Raw genomic sequence first — 18,747 nt, 5'->3', positions numbered from 1 at the left:
CCCCTTGTCAAGAAATCCTTTGAAGCTGGGCCTGTGTGTAGCGAACATTTGTCACAGGTGCTATATTTCACACCCAATGCCCCAGACCTGGGTCCTAGCTGTCTCTACCAACAATACACCACAGTTAACATTTTTATTCCTGCAGCGGGACACAGTTACTCAATTTGTTTTGTTCCCTGTTTCCCATAGGATGGGTTTTTTACCAAGCAGATCTATTTACTATTGCCTATTTAGTTTGATCTCCTCGGATCTTCATATCCCCATCTCCTTTCCCCGCCGCTGATCCCCATGGGTCCAGATCCAGACCTGCAATGTACCCCTGAAGGTTGTTTGTCGTTGGGGAAGAGAGGGGGGGGGAGGGGATGGAGGCGGAGGGCAACTGAAAGGGGGGGTGGGAGGGGGGGCAGGTGGGGGGAAAGAGGGGGGGTAGGGGGGGGGGGAGGTGGTGGGGGGGTAATTGGGAGGAGACTTAGTGGTCCTTATTTTGTGTTTGAGAGTTATATGGGATAAGCGGTCTGCTGCAGCCTTTATAACGGACACTTCAGGTAAAATACAACAGTATCATCAGCATTGTTCATTATGTGATCCCTTTAACGGTCATAGTTTCCTACGAAGAGGGGGGGGGAGGGGACGGGGTATGTGGGAAACGTGAGTACCCAAAGGGGGTCAGCTTTGTTCATATTTGTTATGCGTGTTACGGCAGATCTGAGATCTGGGGCCCCTTCGGGTCTGGTCCGACCATAGGTGGACAGGCAGGTAGTAGACTCAGCCCGGGACCCCACAGTACTGATAAAAGGGTGGTACGGAGTGCGTCGTCGTTTTGCAGGCCCACAGTCTTGCGCTGAGCGCGTTTCCCCTTTAGTGTCTAGGGACTAGTCTTACAGGGCGCTGTACTCACGGTTAAGATGAGGAGATTGTCCGCGATCTCCGCCTTTCGGTCACATACCTCGGGAAGTGTTTACACCGCGGCTTTTGCTCCTATTCCTCCCCGGGAGTTTTTCCCCCCGCGGATGGCGGAGGAAGGAGACAGGGAGGGGGAGGAAAGATAACACGAGGGGGCAGGCCACGGCGCTCCTTCAGCCGCTCTCCTCTCTCACATGACAGAGGGGTTGCTTCCTCCTTCCGATCCCCTCCACGGGCCGGCTTCAGGTAGCTGTTTCTGGGCCTCGGAGAAATCCTGGGTGTGATGGCGGCCATCTTTGAATCGCGTTCCTTCGGGTGCCGATCTAGGAATGGTGGGGGCCGTCTGCAGTCGACTGTGGGGCTTGCCTCTTGGGTTCTTGCTTCCGTGGGTTCACTGTAGTCCTGGTTTCCGCTGGATTTTTCTGGATTCATTGGGCGTCCGCTGTCAACATAGCAGGGTAGAGCCTTGCTGGGGAGAAACTATCAACTGGGATCGAAGTAATGTAGGTAAGTTTTGGCATCTTTATCTTTGTGCTTGGTGTTGCTTTTGTCCAGCTTGCCGTTGTGATGCCCTGACCGTTGGTTCTTCAGCGTTCCGGTTGTGGGCCCCGGATGTGTCCGAATCCCATGCAGGAGGGGGGTCAAGGCCTATAGCTTTGGCCAGGCGGGTCATCTCTGTGGGGTGCCTTATTGTGTGGAATTTTCCGTTTCGGTTTACGATTAATTTGAAAGGGAAGCCCCATTGATATTTTATGCCTTGTTCCCTCATCAGTTTAGTTAATGGCTGTAGTTCCCGTCGTTTGTCGACAGTAACCTTTGATAGGTCATTGTAGACCTGGAGATGGTCGTCTCGGAATGTGATGGGTTCCTTCGCCCTGCTGGCCCTCATGATTTTGTCTTTGACCGTATATCGGTGGAGGCGCGCTATGACGTCCCTCGTTTTATTCGGGTCATCTGAGCGCGGTCCCAGGGTGCGGTGGACCCTGTCCATCTCCAGGTCTTTTACCTCGAGGTCGTCGCACAGTGATATGAAGAGATCAGTGAGGTATGACTGCAGCTGGCCGGGGAGAACAGATTCAGGGATGCCTCTTAACCTGATATTCTGTCTTCTATCGCGATTTTCGTGATCTTCTAGTGTGTCCTTCAGGTTACTAACCTCCAGTCCCAACCTGAATATCTCCTCCTCTGCGACTGTTTGTGCCTGGTGTGTTTCCCCCATCTTGACTTCCAGGGCGGTCGTGCGTTCCGTTAGGCCATTAATGCCCTGGCGTAGTTCCACTACTACTGCTCGCAGGTCACTCTGGATGGAGACGCGCAGGTCATCCAGCATACCCTTCATCATCTCCTGCATATTTGCTCGGGTGAGGGTCGTCTCTGGGTTATGGGTGTCCTCTCCCCGGTCGCGCTCCGGGACCTGCGGCCTTGCACCTCGTGCGCTCGTGGAGCCAACGCCATCTTGAGATTTGCCGGCCGCCTCAGCGTATTTTTGTGAGGGAGATAAGAATTTCGTCACCCCTTGTGCAGGTTGTGATTTTTGTTTAGCTGCCATGCCTGCTTGTTCGGGTAGCTGTGGTTAGTATTTTGGGGTCTGGGGGTTGGGGGGAAAGGCGCTTTTCGTCTTGCTTAGCTAGTAGGGTCTGCGGGGCTCCTGCTTCTCACAGCCATTTCTGTTGGCGTCCTGGTCACGTCCCCCTCCATTTAGCACATTTTTAATGAGATAAAGTCTGGCACTCTTTCTTTATTCCATCAATTACTCTCCTGAAGTAGTGGGGGAAGGGGCTGCAGCTTTTAAGTGGCCTCCAGGTATTGCTGTCGGATCCCAGCTGGGGGGGGGGGGCGCGCAAGGGGGGTAGCGCAATATTTAATGTCCTATAACTTCACTTGGCACTACAGTGCTCCTTTAATTATGGCGGGTGGGCTGTGTACATGTGTTAACGCCCTCTCCTCTGTAGGCTCTTTGTGCACTTCCGCAGAAGCGCTTTTTCCCCAGGGGATGTCACTTCTGGGTCACCCCAATCTCCTGGGGGCCCTGGTCTGTGATTTTAGGGGGGGGGGGGTAGCCCGCACACTCCGTTGTCACTTCTGTGGAGTGCCGGGTCAAAATGGCCCAGACGCGGCCGAGATCGGCGCTCCTCCCTGACCCCACAGTGCGTGGGTGGCCGGGTAAGAAGCGGGACGAGAGGCTGTCTGCCGTTAGTCCCAGAGAGGCTGCAAGTGAGCGACTGCAGGTTGGTGGGGCTACGGCAGAGGGTTGAGGGGAGCGAGGGGGGACGGCATCTTTAAAGGCGCGTGGGGTAATAATATAATATCTGATAGTCTTATTAATCTTGTCACCTCCCAATGAGCGTTTATTCTATTCCTGTTATTCTGCTGTGTGCAGTGATACTGCAGGGGGTGGGTGAGAGCGTCCCTAATACTGCAGGGGATGGGTGAGAGCGTCCCTAATACTGCAGGGGATGGGTGAGAGCGTCCCTAATACTGCAGGGGGTGGGTGAGTGCGTCCCTAATACTGCAGGAGGTGGGTGAGAGCGTCCCTAATACTGCAGGGGGTGGGTGAGAGCGTCCCTAATACTGTAGGGGGTGGGTGAGAGCATCCCTAATACTGCAGGGGGTGGGTGAGAGCGTCCCTAATACTGCAGGGGGTGGGTGAGAGCGTCCCTAATACTGCAGGGGGTGGGTGAGAGCGTCCCTAATACTACAGGGTGTGGGTGAGAGCGTCCCTAATACTGCAGGGGATGGGTGAGAGCGTCCCTAATACTGCAGGAGGTGGGTGAGAGCGTCCCTAATACTGCAGGGGATGGGTGAGAGCGTCCCTAATACTGCAGGGGGTGGGTGACAGCGTCCCAAAATACTGCAGGGGATGGGTGAGAGCGTCCCTAATACTGCAGGGGATGGGTGAGAGCGTCCCTAATACTGCAGAGGATGGGTGAGAGCGTCCCTAATACTGCAGGGGGTGGGTGAGTGCGTCCCTAATACTGCAGGAGGTGGGTGAGAGCGTCCCTAATACTGCAGGGTATGGGTGAGAGCATCCCTAATACTGCAGGGGGTGGGTGAGAGCGTCCCTAATACTGCAGGGGGTGGGTGAGAGCGTCCCTAATACTGCAGGGGGTGAGTGAGAGTGTCCCTAATACTGCAGGGGGTGGATGAGTGTGTCCCTAATACTGCAGGGGGTGGGTGAGAGCGTCCCTAATACTGCAGGGGGTGGTTGAGAGTGACTAATACTGCAGGGGGTGGGTGAGAGCGTCCCTCATACTGCAGGGGGTGGGTGAGAGTGTCCCTAATACTGAAGGGGTTGGTGAGAGCGTCCCTAATACTGCAGGGGATGGGTGAGAGCGTCCCTAATACTGCAGGGGATGGGTGAGAGCGTCCCTAATACTGCAGGGGATGGGTGAGAGCGTCCCTAATACTGCAGGGGGTGGGTGAGAGCGTCCCTAATACTGCAGGGGGTGGGTGAGAGCGTCCCTAATACTGCAGGGGATGGGTGAGAGCGTCCCTAATACTGCAGGGGGTGGGTGAGAGCTTCCCTAATACTTCAGGGGATGGGTGAGAGCTTCCCTAATACTGCAGGGGATGGGTGAGAGCGTCCCTAATACTGCAGGGGGTGGGTGAGAGCATCCGTAATACTGCAGGGGATGGGTGAGAGCTTCCCTAATACTGCAGGGGATGAGTGAGAGCGTCCCTAATACTGCAGGGGGTGGGTGAGAGCGTCCCTAATACTGCAGGGCATGAATAAGAGCGTCCCTCATACTGCAGGGGATGGGTGAGAGCGTCCCTCATACTGCAGGGGATGGGTGAGAGCGTCCCTCATACTGCAGGGGATGGGTGAGAGCGTCCCTAATACTGCAGGGGATGGGTGAGAGCGTCCCTAATACTGCAGGGGATGGGTGAAAACGTCCCTAATACTGCAGGGGATGGGTGAGAGCGTCCCTAATACTGCAGGGGATGGGTGAGAGCATCCCTAATACTGCAGGGGGTGGGTGAGAGCATCCCTAATACTGCAGGGGGTGGGTGAGAGTGATGGTAGGGATATCTGCTGACCCATTAAAGAGAAATTCCAGCTAGTTACCCCTAAAACAAAGTACAGGGAATGTGGGCTGGCTGTGTGTCATTCTAAGCCCTGTCTTTTACTGGGCTTATGTCCTTATGTCTTATACCTTATGTCTATTTATTCCTGTGTTAGCAATTCCCCTCCCCCCGCCAGCTTAGATACCTGGTATTGTGTGGTGATGAAATTAACATGTCAGCCCTGCAAATGTACATGATGTTATGTGCCTGTTCCTATCATTGCTATGGAGGGAGTTTCTGTAACACATTTAGCTGAACTGTTCCATAGAAATGATTAAAACCGGGGTTGGGACATCTCGGTGTCAGGACTCCTGGGGAGAGGTGAAAGGCTGCTAATCAGATCTGGGAGTAAGAGCATTGTACTGGCCAGATTCTGAGGCTCCTAGCCAGTGGGAGATCTAGAGTGCCTTAGCACGCCCTCCTCTGGCTTTTGTGACACCAACTGAATCTGTGCTCTGGTTGGCCAGCAGCCCCTGTCCCATGTAAAGGATAGCCACTGAGGGCTATATAAGGGGTGCTGCTGATCAGAGCACTAGTTTACCCTCAGAGGGAGAAACACTCTGGGAAGGAGTGTGGAGATTCTCTTAGAGGACCATCTGAGAGACACTGGGAAGGAGTGTGAAGTTTACAGAGGTCCATCTCTGGGAAGGAGTGTGGAGTTGCACTGTGACCATCTGGAGATACATGTCAGAGTGGCTGCTGTGTGTTCAGCACTCTGATATCCTGGAGCAGAGAAGCAGACAGGGGAAAAACATTTGAAGTGGGTCCCTGCACCTAGGAAAGGTAGATCTCATCCCCAGACCCTTGTAAGTGTGTATATATTTGTATTTTGTATTCTTGTGTGTTTCCGAGGTCTTATCCAAAATAAACCTCATTTTATTTAAGTGCCTTGTTTTGCCTTGTAAACACAAGGTGAGGGAGCGGTTGTCAGACTTATTCAATGAATAAACAGCAGCCCATCTGTAGTTAGGGGGTTGTGGGTGGGGTGATGAGTATGGGGGTAAGTGCAGGTATATTCGCCTCTTCAGCAGGGACAGGAGAAAGAGGGGCTGATAGTGCAGTAAGTAAAACACTGTAATACAATAAGCACATATAAAACCAGTCCCAGATAGATGTTCACTCACATCTGTATATGCCAATCAGGGCATGAAAAGGAATCTTTGTGACGCGGGTTGGTTTTCTCTCCTCCTTTACCGTCGGGCTCTGGCGGACGTCTCTCCTCCTCGGTTCGCCTTGTGTACTCTCCTACAGCGGCCGCTGGAAAAGGCACTCGTTTCCCCCCGAAGGTCCTGACGTCACGATTGTCCAGGTCCGGCAGTGATTATTCTCCTCTAGCACACTGGACAATCGTGACGTAACACTCGACGCGTTTCGTTGGCTCGGGGGCCAACTTCCTCAGGGGGTGGCTCTGATCCTGACTACCTGCACTAATATATCAGGCGTCCCCTTCCTATTGGTTGATAGGGGAGCTACTGTTGAAAGTGCAGTTGGCAGATTCGCTAAATTCGCCAACTGCAAAATTATACAGAACAAAACCAGTCCCTGAATACGACCGGACATGAAATAAATAAATATATTAATTGATTAATTAATAAATCTGACCGTTCGTAGTTATTATTTAAACATTGAAGTCTACCCCGCATTTTGTAAAATACCTTAAGTACGTGTGAAGTCAGATACATGGCTTGTTAAACCCAGAAGCAGATTCCTGAAAGCACATGGCTACACGTAATGTATAGCGCTGTGACAGACCGACGGCCGATCCTAATACATCTGCTGAAGGAACCGGCTGCTTCTTCTCAGAGGGTGAGTAGTGGTTAAAGATTTGTATTTATTTTATTTGTTGCTAATAACTCTTATTATTTTACTTCTGTTTATTGCTCAGGTGCTATTGACCCTATCCACCACCGGGTGGCGGTGTTGTGTTACATTTCACCAGTGGGGCGGCGCCGATCAGTTTGTTTCCTTTCCCTGGTTTTGCCGTGTGACTGATCCCTGAAATATAAATGTGTTAGGAGACCTGGCCTCCCGCGACAGACAGACAGACAGACAATGAGGCACAGGGAGACATATGTATTCCTGTAGCTGTATCCCTAAGTTAAGGGGGGTACCCCAGCTAGTGCCAAGGTGACCCACAACCAGTATAGGGTTTGTGGGTGCCCCAACCGTATATAAGGTTGGGGGGGGGGGGAGAGACTCTGAGAGTCCAAACTGAGTCACAGGGAAAGTGTGTGGGGATAAGGCAGCAGAAATAAAGAGACAACATTTTTCCTTTTCTGTTCCCTTTACCCCCAAGATCTTCCCCTAAAGTCCCACATCGCTGACGGGGTTTCCCGAGACCCCTGTGTATTCAAATATAGTTTTAATATGTTTAAACATTCGGAACCGATGTCCAGACAGGCAGCCCGTGCAAACCCACAGGCGCCGGCATGTCTGCTGGACATCGGAGTTCAGAGCAGCCAGAGGAAGCCCAGAGGTGGGGACAGCATTTGGTCAGCGGGGAAAGGATTAGTACCAGGTCCGGAGATCAATGGCCGTCCTCCGGGATAACACTTGTTCTGCCAGACCTGGTGGAGCCTGCCCAGCGGGTGGCATTGGGATGGCTGGGGGGGTATGTGGCAGCTTGCGTGTGCCCCGTGGCTGTTTCACATTTCCCACTGACCTGGCTTTTCTAGCCTTCTCGACTCCGATTGGCTGCTCGGGAAAGTTCCCATGCCCTGTAAAACTCTCCTATAGAGATCCCTGCACCTAGGAGAGTCTAGTTTTCAACCCCAGCCCCAAAGTAAGTGTGCCTTTGTGTCTGTATTTTGTGTTTCATTGTGTGTAAGCGAATTTATGCCGAATAAATGACACTTTATTTCTCTTCCGTGTTTTGCACAATGAATGATCCCGGTAAAAAGGTGTAAAAACCTGGTCTCCCGTGACAGTTACGTAGAAATATTCTCACTGTTGCCAGGTTATAAGGACGCTAAGGGGAGGTCGGATAGGTCACAGGACAAAGATAAGGACGGGGACAGGGACACTATCCCAAAAACATTCTGGAATTGGCTAGAGGCGTGTGCCATTTTGGCCACGATAATCATGGAGAAAGAGCCACGGAAGTGCCCGCCAATAATTCGCTATATGGGCCCCATTCGGGGGGCTCACCAGATTTGTAGGGGGGGGGGATTGTGGGTGCGTTACGGTGAGGCTTTTCGGTAACACGCATCAGTAAACAAGAAGATCGGGTGAGATTATAAGGATATGGATCTGCGGCTGACCCATAATGATGCCTCGGAGGGCGGGTCCATTTGGGTCAGCGCCGGCGGTTTGCAAAGCTCAGGGTCTTCGGAGGGAGGTAAGCGGGGGGGGGGGGGTGATGGCTTTATAATGAAAGCGCATGCAGGTTCAGCATGACTGACAATACCCCCACACCCCCCGAATAAATATTTAAAAAATACCCCCACACCCCCGAATAAATATTTTAAAAAATAACCCCACAAAGGCAGTCAGTCACCCACAAACCCAGGCAGTCACCCACCCATCCAGGCAGTCAGTCACCCAGGCCGGCAGTCACCTACCCACCCAGGCAGTCACCCACCCATCCAGGCAGTCAGTCATCCAGGCAGTCACCTACCCAGGCAGGCAGTCACCTACCCAGGCAGGCAGTCACCCACCCACCCAGGCAGGCAGTCACCCAGGCAGGCAGTCACCCACCCAGGCAGGCAGTCACCCACCCAGGCAGGCAGTCACCCACCCAGGCAGGCAGTCACCCACCCAGGCAGGCAGTCACCCAGGCAGGCAGTCACCCACCCACCCAGGCAGTCACCCACCCAGGCAGTCACCCACCCAGGCAGTCACCCACCCACCCAGGCAGTCACCCACCCAGGCAGTCACCCACCCACCCAGGCAGTCACCTGTCTTATGTAGAAAATGTAAAAATAAACAGATTGCATTGTAATGTTTATTCCCGTATTACAATAAGAAAAACAGTACACAGACAGAACCCAAAGAAGGGCCCAAAGAACCCCGCTGATCGCTCTCATTGCTATAATCACAGAACTATTGTCTGAGAACCTCCTATGGTCAGACCACCAGAACAATTTAGGGTCTGAAACTTAACCAAAACAAAAAAGGTTTTATTTTATCAAATACATACTAATAGGTTAAAGTATTAACCTGATCCCCACGGAGGAGGTACGGAGGGAAGGGGTAAGTGGCCTCTGGGTACCTATAATAGAGCTGATGGCCAAATCCTCCCTTCCTCCTGCGGTCCTTAGGGCACATAGTGGCCCCCCAGTGATATAGTGAGGTACTATTGTGCCCCCAGCGCAGATACTTGTATTATTATGGCTGGTGTTAGCCTAGTATTGGCTCTAGATATATTGTGTACATAGACAGACTAAATCGTCAGTAATGATATCAGATCCCCATAGACACAGTACCTGTGCTGTCAGGGTGTAACACAGACGCTGCTGGGATTATATATATATAGATATATTGTTATACTAGTGTAGCTATAATTGGTAAAGCGAGGAGCAGCGTGCTGTGTGTGTGCCTATTGCTGATCCACAGAGAGCAGCGACACTGTGACACCTACATCATATATCTGGACCCACAATGCAACCTGTGTAGGAATTATTAACCCTTTGCACTACAATATAAGGTTACCATGCATCCAAAAACACCTTCCAAGTTTGCAACCTTGTCTGTGTTAGGTATATACAGATATACTGCTACAATGTTAATGCATAATCTCTACAGTCTAATTACCCACCGTGGGGCAGCTGGGTTTGCAGTGGGTACGCAGTATAGCCAGCGGTTCCTCACGTTACCATGGTGTGGTTACATGCGTGTAACAGTATATCTGTACATACCTAACACAGACACGCGTGCAAACCTGGCAGGTGTTTATCAGACAATAGTTCTGTGAATATAGCGATGAGAGCGATCAGTGGGGTTCTGTGGGCCCTTCTTTGGGTTCTGGGTACTATAATATTCACCCATTTTGCACCTGCGCATCTAATTTACACAGCGCGTAATCACTGAGCAGCGCGGTCTGATTCATCCATTGTTTGAATAAGGAAAACAGATAAGTAAACGTTGCGCGCTAAAAAATATTTCTCCGTGGTAGGTGCGCTATGGGATCGGGGGGGGAGGGGGGGTCCCCTGCTCCTTTCATTTGTCCTGGGCCTCATAATTTCTGTTGGCGGTCCTGGTTTGCCCAAACACACACGGGCATCAATACTTATTAACCCCGTGTGAGACACACGGTGTCAGCTTCATTGTAACGTCACGTAAGCAACTTATTACTTACAATTAGCGCCATTATCTGCGGGCGCGGCACCAGCAGCCATCAGTTTAGGTGGCATATAGGGGGGAAACGTGGTAAAGTACCCTGTACGAAACGCGTAGGTGCGTTCTATTTGTCCTATTTTTGTTCCCTGTATGTGTTAAGCTGGCATCAATACAGAACTGATTTTATACAACTGCGGAGTGGCCTGGTTTGTTTTTCCTGCTTGATATTGCAGGGTGTCTGGAGCTGTGCTCTATCTGCATCCACTGCTTTCCGGCATATAGGGGGGTACAGATGTATTGCCCAGTGGGGGCAAAGGGAGTATAATGCCAATAACGCTTATGCCCCAATCCCTGTGATATGCACATCGCCCGCTCATACTATTCCCAGGGATCTGTACCCCCGAGATTCAGTACGTTATACCGGGCGCCATATCTGAGAGCCCCCTGCTGTGTATCCGTAGTGTGCTTAGTGTCTCAGTGTATATATGTGCCTATTCAGCCCCACTTATTCTACTTAATACTCATAATAAAGTGTTTTAATAATCCAATATTCCTAGTCTATAAACGAGGGGCAATTAATATGTTTACTTGTTGGGTCTACAATAGGTTCTGTCCCTGAACCAGTCCTGTTACACCTGACACATGCTTTGACCACAGAAGGGGGCGCTGTAATGGGCTCTTAGGTCCTGTTCCTGCTTTGGTAACAATACCTAAATTCTCTGTTCCGATGACTTATGTAGAGACAGACGGGGATACTATAAGCTCCCGGGTATATAGTCTAGTATAGAATTTATTACGTACGTTCCTCTCAATGCTCGTCTTATGTGTAACGTTTATAGGGCAATTCACACGGCAGCTTAAGCGATGACACTGGTACGTATAAGAAGTGGGTACGATGTCTGTCTCATATTTTTATTCATATTGTCCTACTATTGCTATTTGTATTTTTATATCACTTTACAAATAATTGCCTGGTCTCCCGTGACATACAGGACTCTCATTCCTCATATTGTATACTGCAGCCAGGAACTCACAGGGTTAATAGTCTGAGTAACAAACCCCCCCCCCCTGTGTGCTGAATAATAAGGGAATTTAAGTTTCGTTTCCTGTTGCTGCTTCCAAGCATGGCGTCTGCTGGTCTGAGAGAGGAGCTAACCTGCCCCATCTGCCTGAGCATTTATACCCAGCCTGTAACGCTGAGATGTGGGCATAACTTCTGCCAGGACTGTATTGGGAGTGTGTGGGATTCCCAGGGGGGATCTGGACTTTATACCTGTCCTGAATGCAGAGCAGAGTTTCAGGAGCGCCCTGCACTGCAGAGGAACCTGAAGCTGTGTAACATAGCGGAGCGTTTCCTTTCTACTCAGCCGGAGCAGGAGGAGGCTGTGATCTTCTGCACTTACTGTGTTACCTCCTCTGTACCTGCTGCTAAAACATGTCTGCTGTGTGACAACTCCCTGTGTGATATTCACCTAGAGAGACACAGCAAGTCAGAGGAACACGTCTTAACTGAGCCAACCACCTCTTTAAAGAACAGGAAATGTCCCGTCCACAAGGAGATCCTGAAGTATTACTGCTCTGAGGATGCTGCCTGTATCTGTGTGTCCTGCTGCCTGGTCGGAGAGCACAGGGGACACCAGGTGGAGTCGCTGAATGAGGCCTCTGAGAAGAAGAAGGAGAAACTGAGACATGTTCTGGAGAAACTGACCTCAGTGAGAGAGGAGACTGAGAAAAGGGCCCAGAGTGTGCAGGGACAGAAGAGAGAAGTGCACGAGAAAGCAGCTGGGGTAACAGACCGAGTCACTGCCCTGATTAGGGACATCAGGGCACAGCTGGAAGTCCTAGAGAAGCGAGTCCTGAGTGAGATCACCAGGTGGGAAGAGCAGGTTTCTCTCCGAGTCTCTGATCTAATCCAGCAGCTGGAAATAGAGAAGGACGAGCTGTCCAGGAAGATGCTTCACATTGAGGAGCTGAGCAACATCACTGATCCAGTAACTGTCTTACAGGGACGGGAGTCAGACAATGCTGAGGACAGAGAGAGAGGGGGTAATAAGGTCCCTGCTGTAGGGGATTTGGATGAGGTTCTGATCTCACTGACCTTACAGAGATTAGTTGATATTGTGACTGATCTAAAAGCAAAGAGCGGGTTCTGTGTGCAGGGGGATTCAGGCATAATACTGGATGTAAATACAGCTGCTAATAATGTATCTGTATCAGGTGACCTGAAAATGGCATCCTGCTCAGAAACAGACCAGTTACACCCAAATACACCAGAGAGATTTGGGGATTATCAGGTTTTAAGCACCATGAGTTTTTCCTCAGGACAACATTACTGGGAAGTGGAGATCAGTGAATCAGGGGTCAGGAGGGTAGGGATTTCCTATCCCAGTATAGAAAGGAAAGGAGTTCAGTCCCTCATAGGACAGAATAAGAAGTCCTGGTGTTTGTGCATGTGCGATAATTATCATTCAGTGATACATGACTCAATATATACACGGATATATCCCGAGTCTCCCGTGCAGAGATTAGGAATATACCTGGACTATGAGGCTGGGCGGCTGTCCTTTTATCAGCTGTGTGACCCGATCAGACACTTACACACCGTCACTGCCACCTTCACAGAGCCTCTTCATGCTGCGTTCTGTGTATGGTATAATGGCTGGGTCAGAATCAGGAGCTAGGAGTACTGATCTCGGCCCAGCAGGGGAACCCATAGAAACAGTATATATAATATAGTACATAGAAATAAGAATATACTGGGAGGGAATCAGTGAGCGAGGGAGAGAAAAGGGGAATATATCTCATGTATTAATCAGTTACCCAGAGGGCCCCTTCAGCACTTTGCAATGTATATATATATATATCTCACATTCCTGTCCTGGGGATATCTGATTGCGTTAATCTTTGTTTAGTTCCTGTTCTGGGAGCGAGCGTATAGAAGTAATATAGGAGCGTATACCCATTACATATATATGTTTGTGCTGTGTCAGTAAATGGAAATGCTTTATAATATAAGAATTGTATTATGCAGAATAACATATTCCTGCTTCTCCCTGAGAATGTTTGTCAGACAAGTGTTTATCTCACCGCGTCTCTCATCTCATTTAATAAATGTTATCACAATATTTCTAGGTGTGTGATACTGTAAAGAGATGCGTCAGCTCCCCGGATATAACTCTGCCGCTGATTTATTTTGGCCCTAGGTGGGACGACATCTTTAAATGCGCGTGGGGTAATAATATAATATCTGATAGTCTTATTAATCTTGTCACCTCCCAATGAGCATTTATTCTATTCCTGTTATTCTGCTGTGTGCAGTGATTCCCGCCTTTCTTGTTATGCTGCAGCATATAACATGTAGTGGGGATATCTGCCAAACATTTACGTTTCATAGGGATTAACCTGTCCTGTTCATAGGAAATAATGGGGTTACTGTCCCATGATTTAATGTGTGTATTATCTCCTGAGATATTAGGGGAAAAGCCTCTACTGCCTGTAACATTCCCCTTTATCCCTTTTACTTGTTATTTACACACACACAGAACCGCTGCTTGTTATTTACACACACACAGTTCCACTGCTTGTTATTTACGCACACACAGAACCGCTGCTTGTTATTTACGCACACACAGTACCGCTGCTTGTTATTTACGCACAGACAGTACCGCTGCTTGTTATTTACGCACACACAGTATCGCTGCTTGTTATTCACATACCCACAGTACCGCTGCTTGTTATTTACGCACACACAGTACCGCTGCTTGTTATTTACGCACACACAGTACCGCTGCTTGTTATTTACACACCCACACTATACACTGTCACAGAGTATAACCTGACCGCACTATACACTGACACTGAGTTTAAACAGACCACACTAACACAGGGGCACAGAGACTACCTAACACAGGGGCACAGAGACGCCCTAACACAGGGGCACAGAGACGCCCCAACACAGGGACACAGAGACGCCCTAACACAGGGGCACAGAGACGCCCTAACACAGGGGCGCAGAGACGCCCTAACACAGGGGCGCAGAGACGCCCTAAAACAGGGACACAGAGACGCCCTAACACAGGGACACAGAGACGCCCTAACACATTGACACAAAGACGCCCTAACAAAGGGGCACAGAGAAGCCCTAACTCAGGGACACAGAGACGCCGTAACACAGGGGCGCAGAGACGCCCTAACACAGGGCACAGAGACGCCCTAACACAGGGGCGCAGAGACGCCCTAACACAGGGGCGCAGAGACGCCCTAACACAGGGGCGCAGAGACGCCCTAACACAGGGGCGCAGAGACGCCCTAACAAAGGGGCGCAGAGACGCCCTAACACATTGACACAAAGACGCCCTAACAAAGGGGCACAGAGAAGCCCTAACTCAGGGACACAGAGACGCCCTAACACAGGGCATAAGAGATGCCCTAACACAGGGCACAGAGATGCCCTAACACACGGGCGCAGAGACGCCCTAACACAGGGGTACAGAGACGCCCTAACACAGGGACTTGCTTTCCCTCTCTAACGACATCCTAACCCCTTCTTCCCTACATACCTTCCTCTCTTAACTTGCTTTCCCTCTCTAACGACATCCTAACCCCTTCTTCAGTACATACTTTCCTTTCTTAACTTGCTTTCCCCCTCTAACGACATTAAAACACAGAGGGGGGACCTTACCACCGATCCTAGACAAATAGTGGAAGCATTCAGAAAGTGCTATGCTACACTATATGACGGAGATAAGGTTAACCACAACCAAAAAACAGCGGATACCTTGGAGAGGTTCCTATCTGAGGCAAATCTACCGATCTTGGGCAGAGAGGAAAGGGAATCCCTACAAGGAGATTTCACCCTTGAGGAAGTAACAGAGGTAATTAAGTCCCTTAAACCGGCCAAGGCCCCTGGGCTATACGGCTACTCTAATTTGTACTACAAAAAATTCTGTAAGACCCTGGCTCCACACTTGCTGAAATTATTTAATGGGATACTAGATGGGGAGCCCTTCCCGACTCAGATGCTCCAGGCGTCTATTTTAGTGATCCACAAACCCGGTAAGGACCCGGCAGACTACAAGAGCTACCGGCCGATATCCCTGATTAATTCGGATATCAAGATTTTTTCTAAACTAATAGCAAACAGGGTGGGTAGGGTCCTTCCCGGGCTGATACACCCGGATCAAGTAGGCTTCATTACGGGCAGACAAAAAGGAAATATAATGCTCACTGAAATAATATTGTGAAGGTAATGTGAGGGTGCCTTACACGTCTAGAGTCTATTTTAGTGATTACCTCTGTGAGAGGGGAAAGGTCATTTCACTTGCTGCAGGAACAAGACCCATTGTGGTTTTTTCCCCTCTCACAGAGGTAAAAGGAAAGGTTTCACAGTGTAGTGTAGGACCTGCATTATTTTGGTTATACCTTGACGTTGGTATGCAGGCTTATGACGCATTTGGCCAAAGGGTTAACTAAATAACCAATTATTATTATTGAAGTATTTTACTTTATATGTTTTGTCAATTGGATGCAGCATTGGGCACCCCCTGTCTCTTGTTATATACAATTGCCACGCTCAGTAGCTCTCTGGTTGACATAAATATATATTCACTTTGTGGTGGGTGGGGGAGTTTGAGCTTGCTGGGTATCTGTGTTAACCTATGTCTCTTTGGAGGCCGTGGCACCTCCCCCCAGAGCTCACTCCTCCTCCTTCACCCTTTTAACTTGGAAGGTCATTTCACTTGCTGCAGGAACAAGACCCATTGTGGTTTTTTCCCCTCTCACAGAGGTAAAAGGAAAGGTTTCACAGTGTAGTGTAGGACCTGCATTATTTTGGTTATACCTTGACGTTGGTATGCAGGCTTATGACGCCTTTGGCCAAAGGGTTAACTAAATAACCAATTATTATTATTGAAGTATTTTACTTTATATGTTTTGTCAATTGGATGCAGCATTGGGCACCCCCTGTCTCTTGTTAATTGTTGGGTAGTACCTGACCAAATAAAAATGATATCATCTATGTAGCGCCGCCAGAGTACCAGGCTTGCTCCAAAAGGACAGCCGGACCAAATATATTGGTTTTCCCAGCTGCCCATAAATAGGTTGGCATAACTGGGAGCAAACCTGGTACCCATAGCGGTGCCACATACCTGCAAATAATAAGAATTATCAAAATGAAAAAAATTATGTGTTAATATAAATTGAATGCTGGAAATTAAAAATGTCTTAAAGGAATCTGTAACCGAAGAATCTGAGTCCAGGAAATGGCCAACAGCATCACAACCCTGACCATGGTCAATGACTGTATAGAGTGAGGTGACATCTGCTGTTACCAGATGATAGTGTGCCTGCCATTGAGTGTCATTGAGGGTCTGCAGTATGTGGGTAGTGTCTCTAAGATACGATGGAAGCTGATTGACATATGGTTGAAGATGATGGTCTATATATTGAGACAAGTGTGAGGTGAGTGATTGGATACCGGATATTATAGGGCGCAATGGTGGGTATTGTAGATTTTTGTGGATTTTCGGTATTATGTAAAATATTGGAATGATGGGGTGTGGATTATATAGAAACTCAAACTCTTGTTTTGTTAGGATCTGTTGATCAAGCCCTGTGGTTAAGAATGTCAATAATTGTTGTTGGTATGATTCTGTAGGGTTCGAGGAGAGGGGTTGGTAAGTGGACCTATCTCCAAGGATGCGCAAGGATTCCTGAATATAGAAATCCTTGTCCATAATTACCAACCCCCCTCCCTTGTCAGCTGATTTGATAACGATAGAATCATTTTCTCCAAGTGCACGTAGGACTCCCTTCTCCTCAATAGAGAGGTTGTCACGCTTAATCTTAAATTGACGACTTTGTGTTTCCAAATCGTCAGCAACCATCTTTGCAAATGTGTTAACAAAGGGGCCGCTGACGAATTTGGGAAAGAAAGTGGAAGGGTTTTTAAATTTCGAACTTGGAACAGGTCCGGATTTAATAGGTAAATTGGAGTTAGGATCTAGTCTTGAAACGGCATAATTCTTAAAATATTTCTTAAGACACAGTTTTCTTACGTATCTTTGTACGTCTACATACAATTTGAAGCTATTAGGCCCTGAGACAGGGGCGAAAGAGAGGCCCTTTGATAACAAAGATTTCTCCTTATCTGTAATGGGGTGTTTACTAATATTGAAAATATTAGTATGATTAGAATTTAATGTTTCATGATTTTGCCTCCCCTTTCTACCTCCTCAAGAATACTTGAACACATAAACTCTGTCCATAATAAATTAGACATTCCAGTAGCTCGCCATGTAAATAATTACCATCAGGGAGATATTAAATGCCTATCATTCACAGGCATTGACCACATTAAAAATAACATCAGAGGTGGTGACATAAACAACAGATTATTGAAAAGAGAGGCAGAATGGATATACAAATTAAAAACATTAAATCCCTATGGGCTAAATGAGGGTTTTACATATACCCCATTTATTTGACCATTTGGGATGTCAATAATATGCTATGCTATCCATTGCAAGTCTCAAAATAAATCAGCTTAATATCTGTTAATTATAGTTTGAACCCTATGTTTACTGGCATTTAAGCAAGCTCAGTCTTTTTCTATGGAATAAATAGAGTTTTATATGCATATCATTCAGTACATGTTTCAATATCTTAACCCATTTTGATAGCAATTTGCCACATATCACGGAGTAGCTACTCAGCATTTATCAGTCTGGCATAATACTGCCGGTTTTCTTTCAAAAATCACCATCCATGAGCACTGTTTATTCTAGCTGGTGTTCTCACCAAACCTGCTTTCAGTTTTACGTTAAATGTCTTTATCTTGTGTTTACTTCTTTAAGAATCAGCTGTTCTTGCATTCAGTACCCTTCTGATCCGTATAAGCGTTGTATGTGCATTTCATTGGCCCATAGGTTGCTATGGCAACCCTTGATCCTATATAACCCGCTTCCATAGTCAGCTGGTTATCACTCGCCCCTGAAGAATCTCCGTCAAGGAGGGAAACGCGTAGGGCGTTTTTGGCGTGGTGACGTCAGCGGGAGTGAGCTGGGAGAGACTGGTAGTATCACTATATTGTATCAAGTTCTCTGTTGTTGCTCAATTTTAACTGCGGTCGTTTCCAGGCTTGGCAGCTGCTTTTCACTCGGTGGTTTTTGGTTACAGCCTGTCTCTGCACTGTGACTCATTGTAACAACATTGTCTCAGTAAGATCAGAGGTTGTCAGCTGTAAAGTTGCAACTAGTACAGCTTTCACTGACACTTACAATCAGCTCAGTTAGCCTGTCAGTATTTGCTGTGCAGGTTTATTTAGTCATCGTTGCACTGCTTGTTGATTTAGTAAATGTGCTGTGTGAACAGCTATCTCATAGGGGATATATATTCACAGTGCTGATTATATTTGGACGGCATGTCCACAAACCACAGTATTACTTCACTGCCTTAGTCAACTAAGCAGAGTGTTTAGTATTAACCCTATCCTGGTTTTTTTAA

At 48.5% G+C, this 18,747-nt stretch overlaps 1 protein-coding gene across 1 annotated transcript; it reads left to right on the top strand.

Moving 5' to 3' along the window:
- The first annotated feature begins 11,337 nt into the window (after positions 1-11,337).
- On the top strand, positions 11,338-13,368 carry LOC142471256 (E3 ubiquitin/ISG15 ligase TRIM25-like). Its single transcript, XM_075578064.1, has one exon. The coding sequence runs from the start codon at positions 11,370-11,372 to the stop codon at positions 12,924-12,926; it is 1,557 nt and encodes a 518-aa protein (XP_075434179.1). The 5' UTR covers positions 11,338-11,369; the 3' UTR covers positions 12,927-13,368.
- The last annotated feature ends 5,379 nt before the right edge of the window (positions 13,369-18,747 follow it).

The sequence above is a fragment of the Ascaphus truei genome, chromosome 20 (genome assembly GCF_040206685.1).
Source record: "Ascaphus truei isolate aAscTru1 chromosome 20, aAscTru1.hap1, whole genome shotgun sequence".
Classification (NCBI taxonomy): Eukaryota; Metazoa; Chordata; class Amphibia; order Anura; family Ascaphidae; genus Ascaphus; species Ascaphus truei.
The sequence above is the reverse complement of the archived record's forward strand: the minus strand, read 5'-3'. Positions and strand labels throughout refer to the sequence as shown.